The 21,590-nt window shown below is 39.0% G+C and overlaps 1 protein-coding gene across 1 annotated transcript in view; it reads left to right on the top strand.

Annotated features, from left to right (window-relative positions):
- The window catches only part of RAB3C (RAB3C, member RAS oncogene family), a 139,635-nt gene that overhangs the window by 58,432 nt on the left and 59,613 nt on the right, over positions 1-21,590 (top strand). Inside the window, exon 3 of the mRNA XM_075411173.1 lies at positions 7,604-7,722. Coding sequence (XP_075267288.1) covers positions 7,604-7,722 — 119 coding nt within the window. The remainder of the gene's footprint in view (positions 1-7,603; positions 7,723-21,590) is intronic.

Raw genomic sequence — 21,590 nt, 5'->3', positions numbered from 1 at the left:
CTCTCAAGCTTTGCTGGAATTTAGTGCCAGATGTCAGCATTCCAAAATTATTTTGGTTTTAGTAAAAGTTTTATTCTCAATACAGTAACTTTAGTCCATATTAAATGCCTTTTGTTTTTTCATTATGCACTGGGACACATTTTTGGTCTCTGACTACAAAGATTAAAAAAAATGAAAAAAAGTTGCTGTTCTTTTACAATGACAGGACTCTGGGAGGAGGACCTTTAAAAACAAAATATGATGACACTAAGAACATCACATGTTTTTCCAGTGCTGCTTCCCATATGGTAATAGCTGCCTGTAGAAAAAAGATCCTTATTTATAGCTTTGCTGGTATTGTTTGTATGTAACTATTTTTCCAGAATTGCTTGAATCGCAGAATCACAGAATGTTCGGAGTTGGAAGGGACCTCTGTGGGTCATCTAGTCCAACCCCCCTGCTGAAGCAGGGTCACCTACAGCAGGCTGCACAGGACCTTGTCCAGGCGGGTCTTGAATATCTCCAGAGAAGGAGACTCCACAACCTCCCTGGGCAGCCTGTTCCAGTGCTCCGTCACCCTCAGAGTGAAAAAATTCTTCCTCATGTTCAGACGGAACCTCCTATGCTTCACTTTGTGCCCATTGCCCCTTGTCCTGTCACTGGGCACCACTGAAAAGAGTCTGGCCCCATCCTCTTGACACCCACCCTTAAGATTCTTTCTTTTTCTGAAAAATATGAGGTAATTTTTACAGTCTGATTTACAAGTATTTCAAAAATAATTCAAATAGAAAGTTATTCAGCTGATTTTTCACTAGCAGTAGTTAGAAGCTGGGCTCCAATATTAATTTGCCTTTTAATTTTTACTCATTAAGAAATACATGCATTATTACACAAAGTGCAAATTAGATTTTGTAAATTCATGATTTCCACTATACATTTTTGGCAACTATACTTAATGTTTGATTCTGTAACACTTTTCATAAAATAAAAGAAAAAAAAGATCTTGAAAGCAAAACCTGGGCCTTTCTAGAAGGAGAAATTCTTCTTAAGATCTAACATGAAGCTTGGTTAAAATACAAAAGGGTACTTTAATTAAGCTGTTTTACTTTTTAAGAGAATGCTAGGTCCTACTGTTGCTTTATAATGTACGTCCAAAGATGGGGAAGAAGGGCAATCTCCAACAGAGCAGGACAGGCCACAAACAAAGTAAAGACAGCACAAGGAGAAAGCTGCAGCTCATGGCAGGGGAAGAGGAAGTCATGCCCTGAAATTGCAGCAGTGTTCAAAACTTTTGTCCGGAACCGATGGCATCTGTGGTAGACCTACGCTGCACTAGAAAGGAGGCAGTGATAACATGGCTTTCATAAAATTTGTGATTTAGGAAGGCATGGTAGCTGAACTGCAGATAATGAACATTTTATGCAAGACTTTAAAGAGGGAGAGAGAAGAAAGAACTGGAAAGGAGAAAACCAGAAAATTTTAAAGGAAATCAACTTCAGGCACAGTAACCAGCTGCATGGATGGAGTGAGAGAAAGCAAATTTGGCAGCAAAGTACTTCTACAACCACAGCTTGGGCTTTCTAGAAGCCAAACTATCTTTCTAGCCAAAGCTCTGCCCCAACCTTCTGCCTGCCAAGGCAGCCCTCCCAGGCCCTTTTTTACTAGCCACATTTGGAATAATGCCTCTCCCCACCGCTCTGGCCCCAACTGTTTCCAGCTGGCCCTGACATGCTCCCGCATCCCTCCCATACAATGAATGAACTGTCAGCTGTGATTTTGGGGTGAGTTCTATGGACTAGCATATAGGTCTAGCAGATGTGTACTGGCAAGATGAGTAGCTGGTTTTCACACTCCAAATGTTTTTTGATATACATATATATATTTCTACAAATGCATACATGCATACACACAGGCATACATATACATATACACATGTAGAGAATTCCAGGCAAACCAAATCCATGAGAAGTCTGGAAGGAGCTGCTGGCAGGGGATAGATACATGAGCTAAGACTGAGTTGGCAATATGCAGTGCTACATCTTTTGTGCATACATTAGCTAAAGAAACTGTTTCAAACTGTGTTTTCCATTGCTAGTTGTTAATGTTTGTATGTCTGTGTTTCTACATGCCCAACAGTTTCTGTTGGAAGTGCGGTTTGTTGAGAAACGATGCTCCCGGGATAGTCAGGTCCTCCTGCGCCAGCAGCTTTTCTCCCTGACCTCTTTCTTTGTGCCCTGCCCAGTTACTTCTGCTATAGACCCACAGCTGTTCTTCCTGGGTGGTTAGCAGCAGGCTTCAGATGGGTTTACCCCTGTTCGGCCCCCATCCCAAGAGCATTTTTGCAGAGCTTGTCCCTTGCCCCTCCCTGAATGGCTCTTTTACTGATTTTTTTCTGTTTGTTTGTCATACTTTTCTTTTTATCCTTTCTCCCCCAAGACCCTAGAGATCCCTGAGGAAACATCAGAGACATCTTTTGTGCTGCTCTGAAAAGAGCCAGTTTAGATTTTCATTCACTGACTGCCTCAAGTCCTTTTATGTATCAATAAGAGAAATGAGAGAAATATAGTGTCTCTTTGATGGCGTATATAAATAACCTTTGGGAAGCAACAGCAGGAAAGAAACAAGAAACTCTTAAAGTTCTTGATTACTGTGCCAATTTTATTTACCTTATTGAAAATTTTGACCTGCAAAGTGAGAATGCACCCAACCCACATTTCTAATTTTATCTTTCTGTTTGTGTGCAGCAAAGATATAAACGCCATCCAAGAAATCCTTCTCTACTGCTGCCAGTTTTTTGGCACATAACACAAGCTGTATTGTGGCATGAGTAAAACTCATAGTGTGGGGAAGCGGATCTAAAAAGATATTTGTATGTTTAGCATACAGGAAAGAAATGCAGAGGCACAGAGTCACTCAAGTGTGCTGCAAAAGAAGTTTGTGTTCTGCAGATGGAATTCCTTCATGACAGTCTCATTAAAAGTTCTTGCTGTCAGATGCTCCTTGCTTTCACCTTCAAAACTGTCTGCATTAATAATGAGCAATGCAATTGGAAGTTATTTACATAAAGTATTGTTCCTGTCAGTGGTGCAGTGCTAGGCAACGGTGGGAGGGAGAGCACACAACAGATTAATGCAAGGGCCTGATTTAACGTATTCCTCAAAAACATTGATATAGTCCAAGCTGGTATGAAACTATCTGGGTGAAGTCTAGTTTAGCAGGCCTTGACAGTAAGGGGGATTTATTTCTGCGAAGTTAACTCAGCCAATTGTACTTTGCAAGCCTAAACAGTTATTATTTGCAAAATTGCTATCAGAACCTTGGTTTCTCTGATTTGTGTTTTGAGACTTTCCAGCCACATAAACTCTTAACTTCATGTGAAATACAGGTTTTTCTTCAGTCAGATAGCTTGTTATTCCTAAATGTTTCTACTTGCACAGATGGCTGTATCGTTCTATGTCTCCATTCCTCTGGGAGCATCATTGTCAGCAGCTGGTGCATTCCCCATACAGTAAGGCTTTCAGTGGTATGGCAGTTACACAGTAATAGTGCGAATCTGTAGGAAATTTCCCATAATATTATTAAAGGGTGGTTTCAAGGGAGAATCACAGGATAAAACCTGGTTCATGGGTTTACTGTAAAAATGAGTAACATATCTTCACTTTAAGCTTTATTGTACTGCCAAATTCACACCTTTAGGTTTAACTTACCTAGCCAAGGTAATCAAGAATTATCAGTCTCCATAACTTTTGATACATATACAATACAGGAGAGGTAGCCAAATACGCACCAGGTTGCTTGCTATCTTTACCTTATGCTAGACACAGACATTTTACAGTCAATCTGTACCTTAACCATTCCTCTTTCACTGCCTACAGATGTACAGGCCCTGTTCAAGATATTTACTGATAGAAAAGTTTTACTGGTCCTTTTATCTATTGAAATTCTGGCAAAAAGCAATGAATTTTTGTAAGATGAAATTACACATATCAGGATCTGGAGCATAAAAATATTTGCAAATATCTGGTTTCAATTATAGGTGAAAAAAATGGTTAAGAAAAAACTGAAACAAAACAGACTAGAGACACCAGAGCACACAAAACCAAACTATGCAAGTCTCAGAGTCTTCCAAATACCCAGGACCATGGGCTGTTTGCCAGCATGCTCTATGCAATGCTTAAAACCTGGTTGGTTTCTAAAGTACTATGTCCACTAAACCTTATCATTCTGTGATTTAATATCTAAAATCTGATACCCTGAAGAAAGATTTACTAAGATAGGATCACCTAACCAGAAGCTAATAAGATTGTGGGAACTTTATTAAAAACAGAATTTATGAAAGTGAATATAATATTTGAAAATATGTCTTGCAGCTGCTGAGACCATTTGTTTTGTTTTGACTAAGATTTGTAAAATACCTTGTTTTTTCTGCTGTGCATGAAACTTTTCATAAAGCATTCTCTCACTGCCATTCATTCCCTTCTGCTTTTCCACTCTGCTTATTTAATGAACAGCCAGTTGTCCTTAACAGACATTACCTACATGACTGAAAAGGCCCCCAAGATGATCTTTGTGTCTTGTTTTCTGCCCATCAAAGATGGAAATGAACTGCCTTCATTAAGATGCCACTCAGTAATAGGTCAAATTTTATTCTTCCTCAGGCTAATGTTATTTAGTTCACTTAGAAATGAACATCAGTCAGTGAAAAATATAGATGCTATATTTCAGAATTTAAACCTAAAAAGATGGTCATCAGATTAATTCCGTAGTCTTGCAAAAAAGACTAATATAACAGAGGAGCAGCTAGTAACTCCACCTGAACTGGAAAAGGTTTTTTTCAAGTACAAGTACAAAACAGTACCTGAGTATAGAATCATAGTGATTTACAGACGAAAATATGATGAAATATGCAAATTAGTTCTTTTCTGATCAGCTCTTCCATAAGAAGAAAAGCTAACAAACAGAGAGAAAGGCCACTTTTGTTGTTGTAGAATCTGTTGCAAATAAATTAAATCATTGCAATAAAATATCATATTTAATATTAAAGCATTTTGATGTTTCTAATGTACTATTTCTTCTGACAAGTGGCATTTCAGTTCCTTGACGGTCATACGAAAGAAGCGGTCTTTAGGGCATTTATAAATATATTCTAGTCAGAATACTAAGGAGACACTTATGAATGTGTGGAACACAAAAGTTTTTACAATATTGATTACTGATATTTGCGTTCACTTCTTCCATGATCATAAATACTCTACTGCATAATATGTACATTAGGCCAGTTAAAATTTTGGTTGCTTCCTTATAGCAAGTGAATAGAAAATAATACCAACAGGAATATGATTATGGATGTTTGAAACTAATAAATCCCACTTTATTCATGGTCATCCATCTATGCTATGTAGTGAAATACCACTTTAGAAAATAATTTTTTTTTATCATCACATTAACATAGCTTTAGCTACAGGCGCATATTAGATGCCTATATTGAGAACAACCCCAAATACCTGATACCTTCCCATTCTGACCCAGATCAAATGCCTAGGTCCCAAAGAACATCTCCTATCCTAAAGTCAGTCAGTATTTGTATCTTCATCTGCAGCTTTATTTCCCTTTGTGTAAAATTATTTAAGCATTTTTATCTTGATTTGCCTTCCTTTATGCTCGTTTTTTTATTCTCTGTGATCAAGATTGAGTAAACCCACACTCACTAACTTTAATACAGTGCAGAAAATAGCTGATGTCTTGGACAGGAAGCCTCAATGACTTATGGCTTTATTGCTACGGCAGTTCACACTTATCTGTGGACCAGGCTTCAGTGGAAATCACCCACAGCAAAATAAGATTTGCTTCAGTAGCAGTGGGCTCCTGCTTGTCATACCATCATATTTCCATATTGTCTCTGACTGACAAACAAGCAGATAGACACTGACAAAACTTGTTTGAAAATCAATTCTCTTCTGTACAGAAAGGCTACATGCTTGCTGTAGGCTGTATTTTCCTTCTGTCCCTCCCAGCTCTTTTCTCTAATATCAAACCAAATAAATGAAGCCACCAAAACACGTGACAGTAAACTTTATTCCATAAAAGAAATACAGAGAAATGGTTTTAAATAGTGATGTGCTGCTATTTCTTCTTCAAATACATTATTTTACTCAACATTTCAATGAGACTTTCATTTTATTGACAGACTATGAGAAAGAACTGACCTCTGAACATTAGAATATGCACAGGCTTAGCACAGGAGTCTTAATACCTTAGTATTCAATAACACAATCAGAAAATTTGGGAGCAGTTCTGTTAATGCAGCTATCCAACCTCCAGTCCACAGCTGGTATGGGCTTAGCTGTCTCAGAGTATAAGCAGAAGAAGTTTAGGTATCTCTGGCCTTTCCCACAAAGACATAACCTAACCTCCTGTGAGACCTGATAGACTCCACCTTCTATATTAGCCTTCTGTCTTGTATCACTGAAAATACATCAAAGCAGTAGCAGCTGTAATCTAGAATGAACAGAATCCTTACATTTTACCTAAGACCTTGTTTGATTTAGTATGGTGTATGATATATGCAGAATCTCCTTTTTTCACATTATTAGTTTACAATATTTGAATGGTATTTGTGTAAAGAAGGAGGCCCACTTAATCTATTTTCCTCTTGCTCACAAGGCATTGTGATTTTACTTACCGACTCAAAAATCTGAAAAAATGAAATTATGTTTCAAAGTTTGTTAAAACTGAATACGCACAGATGATCTGTTGAACCGTTACAGGATTGCACTTAAATATTATGTATGGCTCATCTAATGCTTTTAATGTTTATTTTGACAGTATTAAATAAGTATGATAGAATGGGAAATAGTTATGCATTTCCTGTATTTTAGTTATTGCCGTTGTCCCACAATCTTAGTACAGACAGGGGTGGTTATGCTAGACGTTGCATATAAATGTAGCAACACTTAGTCCCTGCCCTTAATATTTTTTAATGGAAATCAATACAGCAAGCAGTAGGAGAAAGGAAGACTTACATGTATTACTTTAAAGGCAATTGAATGAGATAGAGAGAATGAGGGAGAAAACTGGTTTGAGGTAAGGGACAGCTACCAAAATATTTTTTGTGTGTCAGGTATCACCCTTATTTTAAAAGCACTGCCCCTTGGCTTTTATTTTGTCAGCACATATCTGTATTGGTGCTAACGTTGACATGAGCCCCAACAGCTTAACAGCGCAAGAACAGAACAGTTAGACATAAACTTTTCAGCCAAGATATTTCCAGACTTCAGGAGGCATCCTGATCTTACAACAGAGATCTGAAGGATGAAATTTTGTCCCGGCATTTTATCCAGGACATCAGATTTTGGCTGTCCCCTCTGTCAAACTGGGAAGGTACAAGACAAGGTTCTTGCCCGACTGTCGGGTTGTTGCATGACACGAATCAGTGAATGGTGCAGGATATACGACATAACAGAGGGCCATGTCTTTCTGCTTTTCTCTGCTCTCACCTCATACTTTTATGAGTAGGATTGCAGAGCTGTATAACAACTGTTGCCAGAGTTTTCTTCCTAGAAAAAAAATCAATTTTTTGTCAATTTATCTGCAATATGTAAAAACTTTGTTTGTATTGTTTCAGGACACAGCAGGTCAGGAGAGATACAGAACAATTACCACAGCTTACTACCGGGGTGCAATGGGCTTCATTTTAATGTATGACATCACAAATGAAGAATCCTTCAATGCTGTGCAGGACTGGTAAGTAAAACTTGGTATTTTTATTAAATATCACAGGGAACATTTGATATCACTCACCTGCTATGGCAGTGTAAATTATTTTGGAAAACTTATTCCAAATACAGTGCCCAAGCATTCCTATACCCAAATATGGGGTGGGGGTTTTTTTGTACACAGACAAAAGTGTTGCGTATAATTCATTGTAACCATTGTGTTTTCTATGATTTCAGTTAATGTGCATTATTTATACCACTAAAACCAGAAACATGCTAGTGTGCAGAGTAACTGCTAAGACACCAGCAAGTGTTTCCATACTTCATGGAAAAAAATGGGACACCATGTCTGGGGAGTTGTCTTTTGATTTAATTTTTCATCCTGTTGCTTTTAACCCTCACTGGTTGTACATTATGCTGTCAGTCTTCTGCCACAAGTGTGAAAATTATGACCGAACTTCTTCAGAATAGCAGTACCTAAAATATCTGGTACTTACATTACCTTTTATTTTGTGAAAGTCAAGATGTCTCCATTAGAGTGTGTCATTTTAATCAGACATAGGTCAGTCAGGATCCAAACAATCTCAGGCTTTTTTAAGTCAAGCAGACCCAAAAGGAAAGCTCGAGTTAACCTCAGTGGTCTTTTCCTTTAGGAGTTATTTTAATATCTGAGAGCCTCCCAGCAGTGCTCTGAGTGATATGAATAGGATTTGTCATGTGTGGTCCACATGCTCTCTTGCATGCTGTTCCCATGGGAGAGCTGTGTTTGAGAGAGGATTTTGTTCAGAGTGCATGTGATTTATTCAGTATGATTCTTTGGTTTTTTTTATTATTTTAGGATAGAGGCTGCTGCCTACTTTTTCCAGGACAGGCAAGGACAGTTACATGTTTCACACTTGAAGGAAAAGGCAGCAATGCTGTGATGCCTATTTCTGAAAAGAATTGTTGCCCAGACTCAGACTCTCCAAGAAAAAAAAAAAGAAAAAAAAAACAACACAACAAAATCTTTTTCTCTTTCACACTCTTCTACTTGTTATTCTGGTAGAAAGCATCACTGAACCCATGGAGCATCTTCCCTCTCTATACCTGGAGTTCTTCTGTATATGCTGAGCCTGGTTGTTTAGCACTCTGAAAAAAAGAACTGAGAACCTTAGCTTGATTCTACTCTACAAGAAGTGAGATCTTGGGTTGCCAAATATTTTCTGTGTAAGAGCTAGGGATGTAGTCGTTCACATTCCTCCAGGGGAACGGGGCAGCTCCAGAATGTGTCGCACCTTCTCTTCCCCGTGAGTTATCTGTACGACTCGACACCAAATTGCTGTTATGAGCATCTCTTTCCATTTAATAGAGAATCGATACTCAAAGACGAAGACACATTTGTTCACTGACTTGTTAGGCCAAAGAGATATTCTGCCCATTTTGTACGAGCTGGAGGCATCATGCTGAGGGCTTGCTGTTACACATTTCTGAGTACTGCTCTGTTTAACAGCGTAAGGCAGAATCTCCGATCTAACAGGAGTTAGCTGAAAGTGTTATTACGGAATCACAGAATCACACAGAATGGTAGGGGTTGGAAGGGACCTCTGTGGATCATCTAGTCCAACCCTCCCACCGAAGCAGGGTCACCTACAGCAGGCTGCACAGGACCTTGTCCAGGCAGGTCTTGAATATCTCCAGAGAAGGAGAATCCACAACCTCCTTGGGCAGCCTGTTCCAGTGCTTCGTCACCCTCAGAGGGAAGAAGTTCTTCCTCATGTTCAGACGGAACTTCCTGTGCTTCAATTTGTGCCCGTTGTCCCTTGTCCTGTCACTGGGCACCACTGAAAAGAGTCTGGATTCACAGATACTGCTGTGAAAGTTTAGCAAAATCAGGGAACCAAGAAGTACACCCAACCTCTCAGCTGAATCTGCAGTTGTACCTGCCAACAGCAGTGCTTGCTGGGCCTGCCAGCTGAAGCACTTTCTTGCTTTGCCTCTGCTATTTGTCCATGGGCTGATTCCATTCAAGCACTGGGTTAACTGAATGATAATGGCTGTCTAGGACCAGCTGTAATCTGCAAATCTCATTGCCCCATCTCTGGGCAAACCAGATGGCATGCCATGTATTATCTAGCTTCCTCTGATACAAAGGTTTCTTTATAGCAAGTGTAAATATGAGTACTGATTATTAATTTTACCACCTGTTTGTTTTCCAGCCTCCTGGGTCAGGTATGGTTGACACTCTTTGTCTCCTGGTGCAAAGTAACTAGGCTTCATACTAATTAAAAAAAAAATTAAATCCCTGTAAAATGAAACAACAAAATATTTGAAAGCTATGAAGTTCTTAAATAGGTTTGTGAAATACTTTTTCCATGATTTTTAATTAGAAGCTGTACAAGAGTTGGCAGCTACTATAGAAATTTGGTGGACAGGAAGGATTGCATGATTATGTGCTGAGAGCTGCTGAGCAGTTATCTGCATGATGAAAGGGATGACAGAGAGGCAGAGTGCCTCACATGTCAGGATGAGACATAGATTTGCTCATTTTGATTTTTATTTTCATGAGCCCAGTTGCTGCCCTGTCATTTTTCCTCTGTTCTCTTCCTCCCATTTTGCAGCTGTTAATTGATTTTCCTTAGCCCATGCTCCAGTTTTGACAGTAATTACAAAACTACACCTTGCTTCTGAATGTGAGAGAAGTTAAACTCACAATTACCAATGCTGCAGAAAAGCAAGTATGGATGTGCACGTGCACCTCTGCATTTGTGAAAGATGGAGGGGAGGGAGTGGGAGCTTTTAAGCCTCTCTGGGTCTTAAAATTCTTTTCTCTGTGATAAATGTACCTCTGAAGGCAGTGGTGCCATTTCATATATGTGCACAGTGGCCCAAATCCTAGCTCAAATCACATCAGATTCAAGGCTTGATCTAGAAACTGCACTGCAGTCAGGACGATGAATCTACAAATGCCTTTCAGATTTGGATAAAGGAGTTTGGTTTAACATGTGTGTTGAGATGATTCTTTAAAAGCAGTTCAAAGTCATTATTTTCATATTGAAAGGCATTTACTTCAGTCTGAAGTCTGGCTGACCTTTCTCCTTTATAACAACAGATGGATAGTCCTATTTCCATATGCCACGCTTAGGTCAGCATAAATCTATTCAGCTGTGAGAAATTCTATATCTACTTTGACTATTAACATTTTACATTAAAAAAATCAGTATCTGTAATTTTATCTAAACTTAATTTATAGGCACCAATATAGGCAATACTATAGTAGCCAAGAATTTATCCACCACTCTGTGAGCTGAGAAAATGTTTTGTCTAAAAGCTTAGCTAAATGACACCAAAGTCCAATAAATTTCAACCATACTGCAGACACTTCAAGAAACATTCCTATTTTACCGTCCCTAATTAAAGAAACTTAAAGATTACAAATGACAGTAACAGGAAAAGTTGTAACCTAAGTAGACTTTTTTTGAGATTCAAAAACTTTTGGCATGAGAAATCTTGAGTTGGTGCGTCTGATAGTTCTGCTGTATGTACAGCCAGGGATTTATTGCCTTCAGTCTCATCCAGAGGATGATGCTGAGAATACACTGCCAGAGCTCATGTCCTGTAATTGTTCAGTCACCTCAGAACTGCTGCCTTCTAGGGTATGTTCAACTAAACTGTTCTCTGAATAGCTATGTTCCCTTTGTGGTTTCACAGGTACTGCAACAGATGCTGTTTAAATGAGTGTAGCTTGGCAGACAGTTCAGACTGACTTACAAAACTGGCAGGTCATTAACAATTTTTTGCCATTTGGATGTTTTTTGTCTTATCTATAGACTTTATCAGTAGCCTAAATGTTTAAAAACATTGATAAAAAAATTGAAGAATATTTCTCTCCTATTTCAAGTCAGTCTCTGAATGTTTCCTGTGAAGAAAATGCCAGTAGCAGTAGTCACTGCACTGAACAGTCTTCTCCTTTATAGACAGCGATTTTCAGAAGTTTGCAAGGACCAACAGTTTCTGTTTCTATTCAGTGGGAGTGTGCTGAAAATCTGGCTACTAGCAGAAACAGCAAAGCAAACATGGTTTAACTCAGCAGATCTATGGAGCTCTGCCCAGATTTTGAAGGCACCTTTGCCAGGAGGCTTTTTCCTTCAGAAATGCAGCTGACGCTGCAAGTGCAAGGTGTGTACCTTGCAGTAGTTTGATGCACGCTGGTCATGCCACCATAAAAAGATGCAGATTTTGGGAACAGATTTATTTAGGAATGACTTGTAAAGCATCATTTTCTGCCTGGCTGAGGTCTAAATTAGAAACAAAGAATAACCAAAACATCCCATTAAGCTGAATTCTTTAGGCAGAATCCACATGATTCAAGTAATTGGTCTAGTGGAATCTGATTTTCTTTAAAAATTTATTCTTATTAAATCTGAAGGGGTAATAATCCAATGTTGAGAGTGGTTTTGTGCCACTTCAATGCATACTTGTTTTAGTTCAGTTATAATGTCACAGCGGTTGCATTCATTCCTCTTGTATACCACCGCAAGTAGCATTTACATTTGTTAGCATTTTTCATCATTGCATTTCACTAGGAGCTGTTACGCTCCCTTTTCTCGTAGTGGTTCAGTCCTCATAAAGTGTTAGCTCTGTAGCAATGGTATCTTACCGTAGAAAGCAGAAGGTGAACGCTTTGTACTTTCTTTGCAAATGCTATCAGCTCCCTATGTTGAGTTCTATGGAAGTGCCAGGAAAATAAATGCCTCTGAGTTGAAGTTAAACCTGCTTTTGTAAGTACAACCTGTCTAGACTTACAATGACTGAGTTGGAGTTGGAGGGTTATTTATACTCAGGATATCTCTAATGCAGTGTCTCCAGCTAAGTCAGAAACAGCAGGAATGTAAAACATGACCTGAATGCTGGAAGTTTTATGTTCTAGGTTGAAACCCTAGACTTCAAGCTTTGCCAAGTCCGAAGACTAGACAGGGGCAGAGAGCGCATTGTGTATGCTTGTTTACACTCACTTTAAGTTGCTCCTCTGCACCTGAAAACATTGTTCCAACTTAAAGTGTTTGTCCGGCAATATCTTTATCATTGTCTGGTGACTGCTGAAGGCACTGCTGTGAAAGGCATCCTTGTGCAGGAATTGAAAGTTTGAGACTTCCACATTGCTGAAGTCTCAGATTCAGGGAGACACACAAAGTTGAAAGAGCCTAAAAGGCTTCAAATTATTGAAGTTTTCAGTCGATCTGTGTTTTGTAAGCCTCCCAACATCTAGAATCGGTTCTTTCTGCATTTTTGGCTGAGGTGTACGGGAGAAGGGAGGACAGCACCCTGGGAAAAACTTTGAGAAACTTTTAAAAATAAAGATTTTCTTAAAAATTATAAGATGGATATTTTTTAATGTCTCTGTTGGAAAGGATTGTGGTTAGATATCTTAAGAAATTCAGAGGGTCTTCCATGAAAGATGTTTCTCTTTCCACTTTTTCTCTTGCTTTTTCCTCTGGTGTCATTTAAACAGCTCCCCCTCATGAGTCTGCTCAAGCTCATCAGCTTTGAGAAAGAATCAGCTGGCAGAAGGTACACAAACTGCCTGTTTTATGAAGGAGACAGAGGCTTAGGACACCGCAGCCAATTTTTTGTATTAAGAACTGTATTGTACTGTGTTTACTTCTGTATTTCTATGGGAACTATTTGCAGAATTTAGTACTAACCAATATGCTTGGAACAGTATGAAAATTAGATTATTTCTAAATTAAAGCCAGAAGAATGAAGTACTGATTGTGCATCCTTCATCTGTGCCCATAACACATGTGAGTTTGTTATTGGGAATTCAGTCTGGGCAAAGACAACAGAAATGAAACAGTAGCCATGAGGTAAGACCAGAGCAGATCTCGACCTGTGCAGTATGAGCTCAGCTGTTACCAGAAATGTGGGGATTTTTTACTATAATATAAATGCCTTGAATTAAATTCTGCAAGGTATCATCTGAGGTGATTGTTTTGAAGCAGAACCTTTAAGGGTGACTACACTATTATCAATTCTAGATAACATTCAGAATTAAGGCTTTAAAAATACGAACATTTGCTACAACGTGGCATTTGGCAGTACTAGTTGTCATTCTGCACAACATGGTGGAAAAAACTGTTCTATTTCTTCAACTATCAGCTTTTTCTTTTCTTTTAGCACCTCGTGAACTGTAAGTTAGCAGCTATGGCTGCAGTGCACTAGAAATTGTTTATTCTGTGTTCCATCATTTCTCTTTTGTAATAAGAGACATAATGACATTTTTTGAATTGTGATTAAGAGAAAAAATATAATTGGAAAATACATTAGCATGTTAATGGGTGAATGTAAAAGGTCCTCAAAGCGAATTAAGCCCATTAAATTAATGTCAGCATGGCTACATGCACTTCTAAAGGGTGTGTGTTCTAAAGAACAGCTTCTTTTTGTTTCCATCTCTAAAATTTCAGTCTAATATGCATGCTCAGCACATGCATGATCTGCAGACGGGCTATTTTCCTTTTGCCTCTCAATATTGAATTTTTTTCTGTCATTTAAGAAAAATCTATGATTTGTTCTATATCAGAGGACAAGTCTGAAAGTATTTCTAGGCAAATTTAGCCTCCATCCCTTTTTGCCAAAATGTGACCTGACATGTAGCACAGTTTGTGTGATTCTACTGCACACAGCGCAGATGCAAGCTGTTCCCTGTTCACGTTCTCAGGAGAGATGTCCTGCGGGGCTTTGTCCTGACAGGAGCTGCATCGTGTCCACTGGCAATCCATGCACAAACTGAGATTCTACCATGCAGCTGACAGCACCCTCCACACAGCAATGCAGCTTAAAGCCAGCTGGAAAAATCTTCTGATGAAGCATGCCAATACTAAATGTATTAACTTGGGCTTGATATGGACAGAAGTTTAAGCAGATTCCCTGTTTTTTTGACATAGTTACAGTTTTCAGACAAGCAGGTGCATGAAGTTGCACATTGGTGGATAGTTTCATGTCATTCTCCTGTTTAAAACAAAAGAATGAAACTCTAAATAAATTGTATTCTATGAATAGGGTAAAATTTAAGGATTAATTTTTCAAAAGTGTCACAGTCATTTTTTTTTTAATTTGTGACTGTCTTTCTTCTGCACAATGGATGAACATAAGGGGAAAGGGGACTGATATTCTCTACAGACTCAAATGTAGGACACAAAAACACATTTTACAATTTGAAATATTGTTAGTGGTTGCAATTACATGAAATTTACATTTTTTCCCTTTTAATGTTCACTATTGTAAATGGACTTCTGTTATACACAAAATGACACTAAAAATCTTTTCACCTTTTCTTTTCAGTTTTCATTATTGTAAGAAGAACTAAGACCAGTGGCAAATTAGGTACTTTTTTCTCACTCAAAATTGTATCAAGACATTTATCAGAAAGTTATTCATGGTGAAACAGATGAGTTTTAAAATACTTAAACGAAACTCTGTATTCCAGGTCAGTTTCCTTCACTCATTGTCAGGTACGGAACCCCTGATGTAATAAATTGCATATGGAAAACTTTGTCCCCTGAGATGACATCTGATCTTTTCCCTCAAAAGTCTGTCATCAAACTTTGGCTCACAAATGCTACACTGGTGCTAGCTCAAGCCGCCTGCATGCTTTCCAGTTTCACAGACCCAGTCCAAAGTCTTCTACAATGTTTCTCCCAGCATATCCATAAAAAGAGTATCTCCACATTTCAAACTCGAAGGCAGGGCATATCCCTAGAAATTTGAGGACGAGCAGATGTTGCAACTGAGTCTTTCTAGAGAAAAAAAAAAAAGGCATCAATGATCAGAGGAAAATATGTCAAATAGAATGTTTTGTGTTTTTAATTACAGGTCTCCAGCAGATCACTCATGACAGACCAATAAAAAATATTCAGTGTCATCCAAACTATTTATTTGTTGCTTGAAGTTTTGGATGTACCAGAAAGTAATGTATTACCCTCTCTTACCACTGACATTGCCAAATATATATCTTCAGGTTTGCCTGTAAAACTCTCAGTGACAAAAAAAAACAAATGCCTGTTTTTTTAAAGGCTTTTCCTGATAACATATCTGATGTTAGGCTTAGGCAGCAGATTAGGCTGGACAGTATTTCCTTGATGAAGATATTTTCTTATCTATTTCTTTCTACTAAACCCTGAATTTAAATATCCATATTACACATGTAAATTTATGCAAATTCTTATCCAAGTGTTTTGTGTCTTAAAAATAGTAAACCTTTTATTTCAATGTTCAAACCTCATCATAAAATGTTTTCAGTAGGTTGGCTGTCAAAAAAATGATTCACTCATTATAGCAGTTAATCAGGAAAGACAGCTGTTAAGTTTTCATGACATTTTACATTCTGTCCTATTATGTTCTAAAACCATAGAAAGAAACACACTTGTGGAACTGAAATTATCTATATGTGGTTCTTGGTCCTACTGGCGCTTACTCACACTTGCTCCTTTCATTCATTTTGCTGTGGGACTAAGCACTTCTGCAGAAGGTCCTACACCCCCTTGAACCTCCTTCACTATAGATGTGCCATTTTCTTGGATACTAGGCAGTCACCTGATATCAAGGTGTTCATTCAACTGTCCTCAATTGCATCAAACCATATTAATGCCACCAGCAGGGAGTCTAATAAGAATAGAGAATAAATACTGCCTGGACAGAATTCTCTCAGGGTGCTCCATGTCTTTCTTTTCCCTCAAATCTGAGATGGGGTAGCACAGTCATGAAGTCATTGATAGTAATTATTCACCCAGATCCTGCTCAGTCACTGGTGGCTGAGTAGAGCTCCTCAGTGGAGCTAATCTCAGTAATACGCTTCCAGAATTCACCAGCAAGATAAAGTCACTCTTGACTTCCACTGGACCTAACTGGCCAAGTGAATGGCTTAAATAACTGCCTTTTTTTATTATTATTTCAGCTTACATGGTAGTTTATTAGGACTGCTGTTGGCCATAACTAGACATGACTTTTTGGAGCATTATGGATTGCAACATCATGGATTGCAGCCACTCTGCTAGCACCAGCTGCAGGCTGATAACTACATCATAAGTGTGGCTGCACTTCCTTCTACAGCCCCCACCCCTACAGATAAGAGCTGCAGTTCTGGGGACTGATTTCTTCTCTTCTTGTTAGAGCTGGGCAGTAGTAAGGAAGGCTACATCACTCCTTTCTGAGGCCCTTTTTCCTCACTCATGAAATATGGCAGTCCTATCTGATATGGAACCCCAAAAATCTTTTCTCTGGGAAAATATGACAAACTAGCAAATCACGCCTGACTGCTATCTACATCTGGCAAGAAAATAAACCCGTTTCAGTTATCTCCATAATTCTATTCCCAGAAGCATATATGGCAGAATTATCCTCTAGTTGGTGATTTTCTGCCCATTGCTCTTCATGATCACACAGCAAGAAACAGAACACACCGGTTTTGTAGCCTACTGTCTCTCAGCTAGTAACTGAACTGAACATCAATAATTAATAATAATAGTGCAGATGTGGCAGTGTGAACATAAACTCACTTTGTTGGACTGGAAATTTCACAGAGTTTCATTGCATGGATAATGAGGCAATATAGATACTCAGCCATTCAGAGAAATGTTGTTAAATGAAGGAGGTGCCATCCATCATGTACCAGATCCTGCTCTTCTTCAGATATGGTCACTGAGGATTACACTGAGGTAGATGAAAACGAACCAGATGATCAGATTAATATCTAAATGCTGCCATGCTGAACTGCTATCCATTAATTAGACTATGCTAAGATACTCTTAATGACATTTTCAGTTTTTTCAAGTTTTTCCTATGATTATGCTTTTATTTTTCCAAAAGTTAAAGTGGGAAATGCCTCTGAGAGGCCAGTGGTGAGTCGCTGGAGTTTATTAGGAAGATGAACAAACTTAAGCATGGTAATATAACCATATGCTAAAGAAGGTATATGAAAAACTGAATCTGCTATTTAGTCTAGTCTGTTTCTTTATTTTATAGATGCAGCCAGTAGCAGATGAAACAAAACTGGGCATGTTGATATCAACTCACAATATTTATTTTTGTTAGTAATAAATTTCATAAAATATTGTGGCAATAATAGTTTTTATTGGCTGAACAGTAACTCATATACTGGTTTTATCTCTCTGTAACTATGCATGTTGACAAAGTTACACTGTCGCTCAGCATTCCCAAATGAAAGCTCTGCTGCCAGACAACAACATGTGAGTCTTATCAGTGACTCAGTAATGTCCCTAAACGGTTCCCACTTGCAGCTTAATTTGCAGAAGATTTACTTTTCTCTGTACTCTGGCACTCTAGATCTGTAATTCTTAACTTCAGAGGAATATCATGGTGCCTGCACCATACTCAAACCTTGAGATTCACTGAAGGAGCAGTTCTTTTGGGGGATTTCAGATTTGCAGTTGCCTTCTGTGGATTGGGATATACGTCAGTAGCACTAAAGGCTGCAGTTTCATTTATGTAGCCTGGAGCCAACAAAAGCCAACAAAACCAAGACTGTGCAAGTCAGCAGCAGAGCAGCGTACAGCCTTGTGGGCAGTCTGAAGAAGTCTAGCTGAGTTCCCTCTCCCTCATTAGCTTCCTCACCTCGGCTCCCCTCGGGCTGCTTCCGTTCTCCTGCTGGCTCCTCTGCTTTTGATCCCTCCTTTCCTCTGCATCTGATTTCAACACGGCTTGTTTAGAGTGTCAAGTATTGGCAGTTTTAAAATAGCTATGTGAGATACAGGCTGTACGTGGGTGAGTACAACAAGTTTTATTGGAATTTAGCCCTGTGATCAAGCAGGAAAAGGGCTGTCAATGTTCTTATATTGCAACCCAAACTGCAAAGTGACATGGCAATGTAACCTAGTAATAGTAATTATTTTCAAAGCATAACTTAATGCGCCTGCAAATAAGGCAGCCTTCAACAGAATATTGCAAGGCCTTGAGCATTAAATTAAGGCATTCATAGTGAATGCTTAATAATGATTTTTTTCAACTTTTTTTTAAAGTCCTATTTTTTTCAGTCCCATTTGTTGTTTGAACCAGTGTGAAATCCATGTAGACAACATCAGGGCATGAACAGTGTAACTTCTAGAGATTTCAGTTTCATGAATAGTGACTTAACACAGATCTTCAGACAGTTATGGTGGTAGATTCCAGCTGGCTGCCAGAGCCCGTTGCTTGGTACTTGAAGAACTGTGTATTTCAGCTTCTTAGGAAGCTCAGGACACAGATATTTTCTGAACAGACTATGCATGGTACAAATCCAGCTGACCTTTAAAAGCATTACAACCTAGCTCTGTCTGATTGTTACAAAAAAATCCAAAGCTACATCCTCAAGAAGGAGTTTACATCATGAAATCTATTTTCGTTTTCATTCTGTGTGGGTGTGACTGGTAGCCGCTGCTCCCATCCCCTGGTAACATGGTTAGCATAACTAACGCCATTTTGTAAGGCAAACAGCCATCGTCTGTGACTGAGCTGGTCGTGTATTCATTCCCTTTTGCCTCATTATCAGGCCCTGAAGGTCTGTGAATCAAGTAGACAAACCAAACAGATTTCTTCTTCCCCTCCCTACCGGCCTCAAGGTCCGCGGGCACCAGACTGATTACTCGCTTCCTCGCTGGCCTTGAAAGTCCCAGGCACTTGGCCAACCAGGTGGTGATGACCCCGTTACAGAACAGGGAAGCAAAGCAGCACCCAGGGCACTGTCTATAAAATTAAGCAGTTACCAGTCCTAAGTGGGGAACCTGGAGTGGAGCTGCTGCTGGACAGTGACACCCTGGACTCACCGGTGGCCAAGGATGCCTCCGCGGTCCTCTGCTTCCTCCGAGTGCTGAGTGAGTGACTTGTGTTTCTTTTATTTGATTCTTGAGTCTAGATTATGACTGTTATAGTGATACAGCAAACCATGTATTAAGATCTGACTCTGTCTGCAGAGGGTCGAAGTGATTAGAAATCATAACTTAAGTTATGGTCTAAGTGATTAGAAATTGTAAGTTAAGTTAAGGTCTAAGTGCTTAGAGATCATATGTTAAGTAAAGATCTAAGTGATTTGCAATCATAAGTTGCAATATAAATTCTGTATTATGCTACTTATAGATCCTACTACCTTGATTCTGGTTGTAGAAATCCACTTTAGTTCTAATCAAAAATTACATGCTACAGTAACCATAAAAATTTGTTGAGAAAATATAGCTTTAATTGTTACTGTAATTTAGTGCTGTCATCATTCTGCAAGGATCCCTAAAAGAAGCTCTCTGTCCCCTTCGTATCCAGTGGCAGCATGTTAATGGCACGTAAACACTTCTGAATTTCTAGGTTTATGAGTATAGAGTTATTATAAAATAAGGAAGAAGAAGGGAAAATATCTTGTTAATCCAAATTAGAGATTCTACTTCTATGCATTACTCTTTCATGTTTCCCTAATACAAGAGGCATTAGGGCCCTTCTTTATCAGGAGAATAAGTAGGACAGAAAAGCCTGTGCTCTATTTGGGCCAAGGTTTCGTGTGTTTATTAAATAGGCTTTAGCACTTCTACAGCACTTGATTTCTCCAGACACCTTGTGATACCCTTGCATAACTGGCAGTGGAAACAGTGAACCTTGGAGATCACAAGCTGCTTATAATACTCCCCAGAGGGTCCAGAAGAGGGAGTATCTTTTTGCGTTAATCCTCCTCTGTGCTGTCCAACAAACAAATGAGGACTGTCTCGGTGGCTGAATATGTTGCTTTTGCCTTTGCTGTGTAATGCAATGCTGCACATGAAGATGTAAGCTAGCTGTGATGCCCCAGCGAGATTCTGGGATAACACTGTTTCCTGTGCTTAATCTAACTTACTCCACCCAAACGTGGACATCACTGTGCAGTACTTAGTTCATGCAGTGTAGACTTTAAACACAAATTTTTCCTGCAAAGTCATTGCAGTTCTCCCTGTGATGAAACCCAGCATACATAGCCTTAGCAATTTAGGGATGTTCATTGTAAGGGGTCAGGCAGTGACAGTTCAGCGATCATGTGACAGGTATTTCATCCGTACATTAGACATTCAGCGGAAGACTGTGCACGATGGTTTCAGTGGAGTTGGGGAGAGGGAATTAGAGGACACTGGGTCTGTGCAATAACTCCTGGCAAAGTGTGGAGAAGCAGATGCTGCTACATGCTGGAACAGCTCTAACTCTACCAGGAACGAAAGGGATCTCACTCCATCCTTTCCTCTTTCTTGCTACCACTGGGTTTTTTAAAACATGCAACTAAAATTTGATGGACACATGAAATCATGAGAAGTGTTGTAGCTGTCCGATGTTCACAGCAGGGAAGACTTTCATAAGCTCTCCGCTCCCCTCTACTTGTAGCAAACATGCTCTGCCATGAGTTCACATCATAAGAAGAACATAGTCCAAAGGGAAGAATAAATCAGAAGAACATAGTCCAAAGGGAAGAATAAATCAATGTATTTTATCATGAATTACCTCCTGTCACTTGCACTATAAATCTCTATTTACAGTACTTTGTTCACAGCAACTGAAAAGAAAGTGTTATATCAATTAAAAAACAATTCATAGGGAATGACTTCCTTGGAAGACCGTGATGCTGACAGCACTGTTTCAGGCCCAGTTTGACAGAAACAAATCTGCATGACCCCCCCCCCAGTTTTTCCATATCTACAGTTTAAACTGTACTTTTCTGTGTACACTAAACCACAAAACTAGCATCTGTCACGTGAGGTGGTTGTTTTTCCTGTTGTTTCTGGAGGACAGACTCTGTAGGAAATCCATATTAATTGAACACATGAAATTTGCACTTAGCTATGTGTATACATTAGCAGAGGCAAAGTGTACTAACGGAAGTAAAAAGCAGAGAAAAAACCCAAATAAATTGTGTTTCAAAATAAT

The sequence above is a fragment of the Opisthocomus hoazin genome, chromosome Z (genome assembly GCF_030867145.1).
Source record: "Opisthocomus hoazin isolate bOpiHoa1 chromosome Z, bOpiHoa1.hap1, whole genome shotgun sequence".
In the NCBI taxonomy this organism is placed as follows: domain Eukaryota; kingdom Metazoa; phylum Chordata; class Aves; order Opisthocomiformes; family Opisthocomidae; genus Opisthocomus; species Opisthocomus hoazin.
Note: the sequence above shows the minus strand (reverse complement) of the source record. Positions and strands in the feature narration are given on the sequence as shown.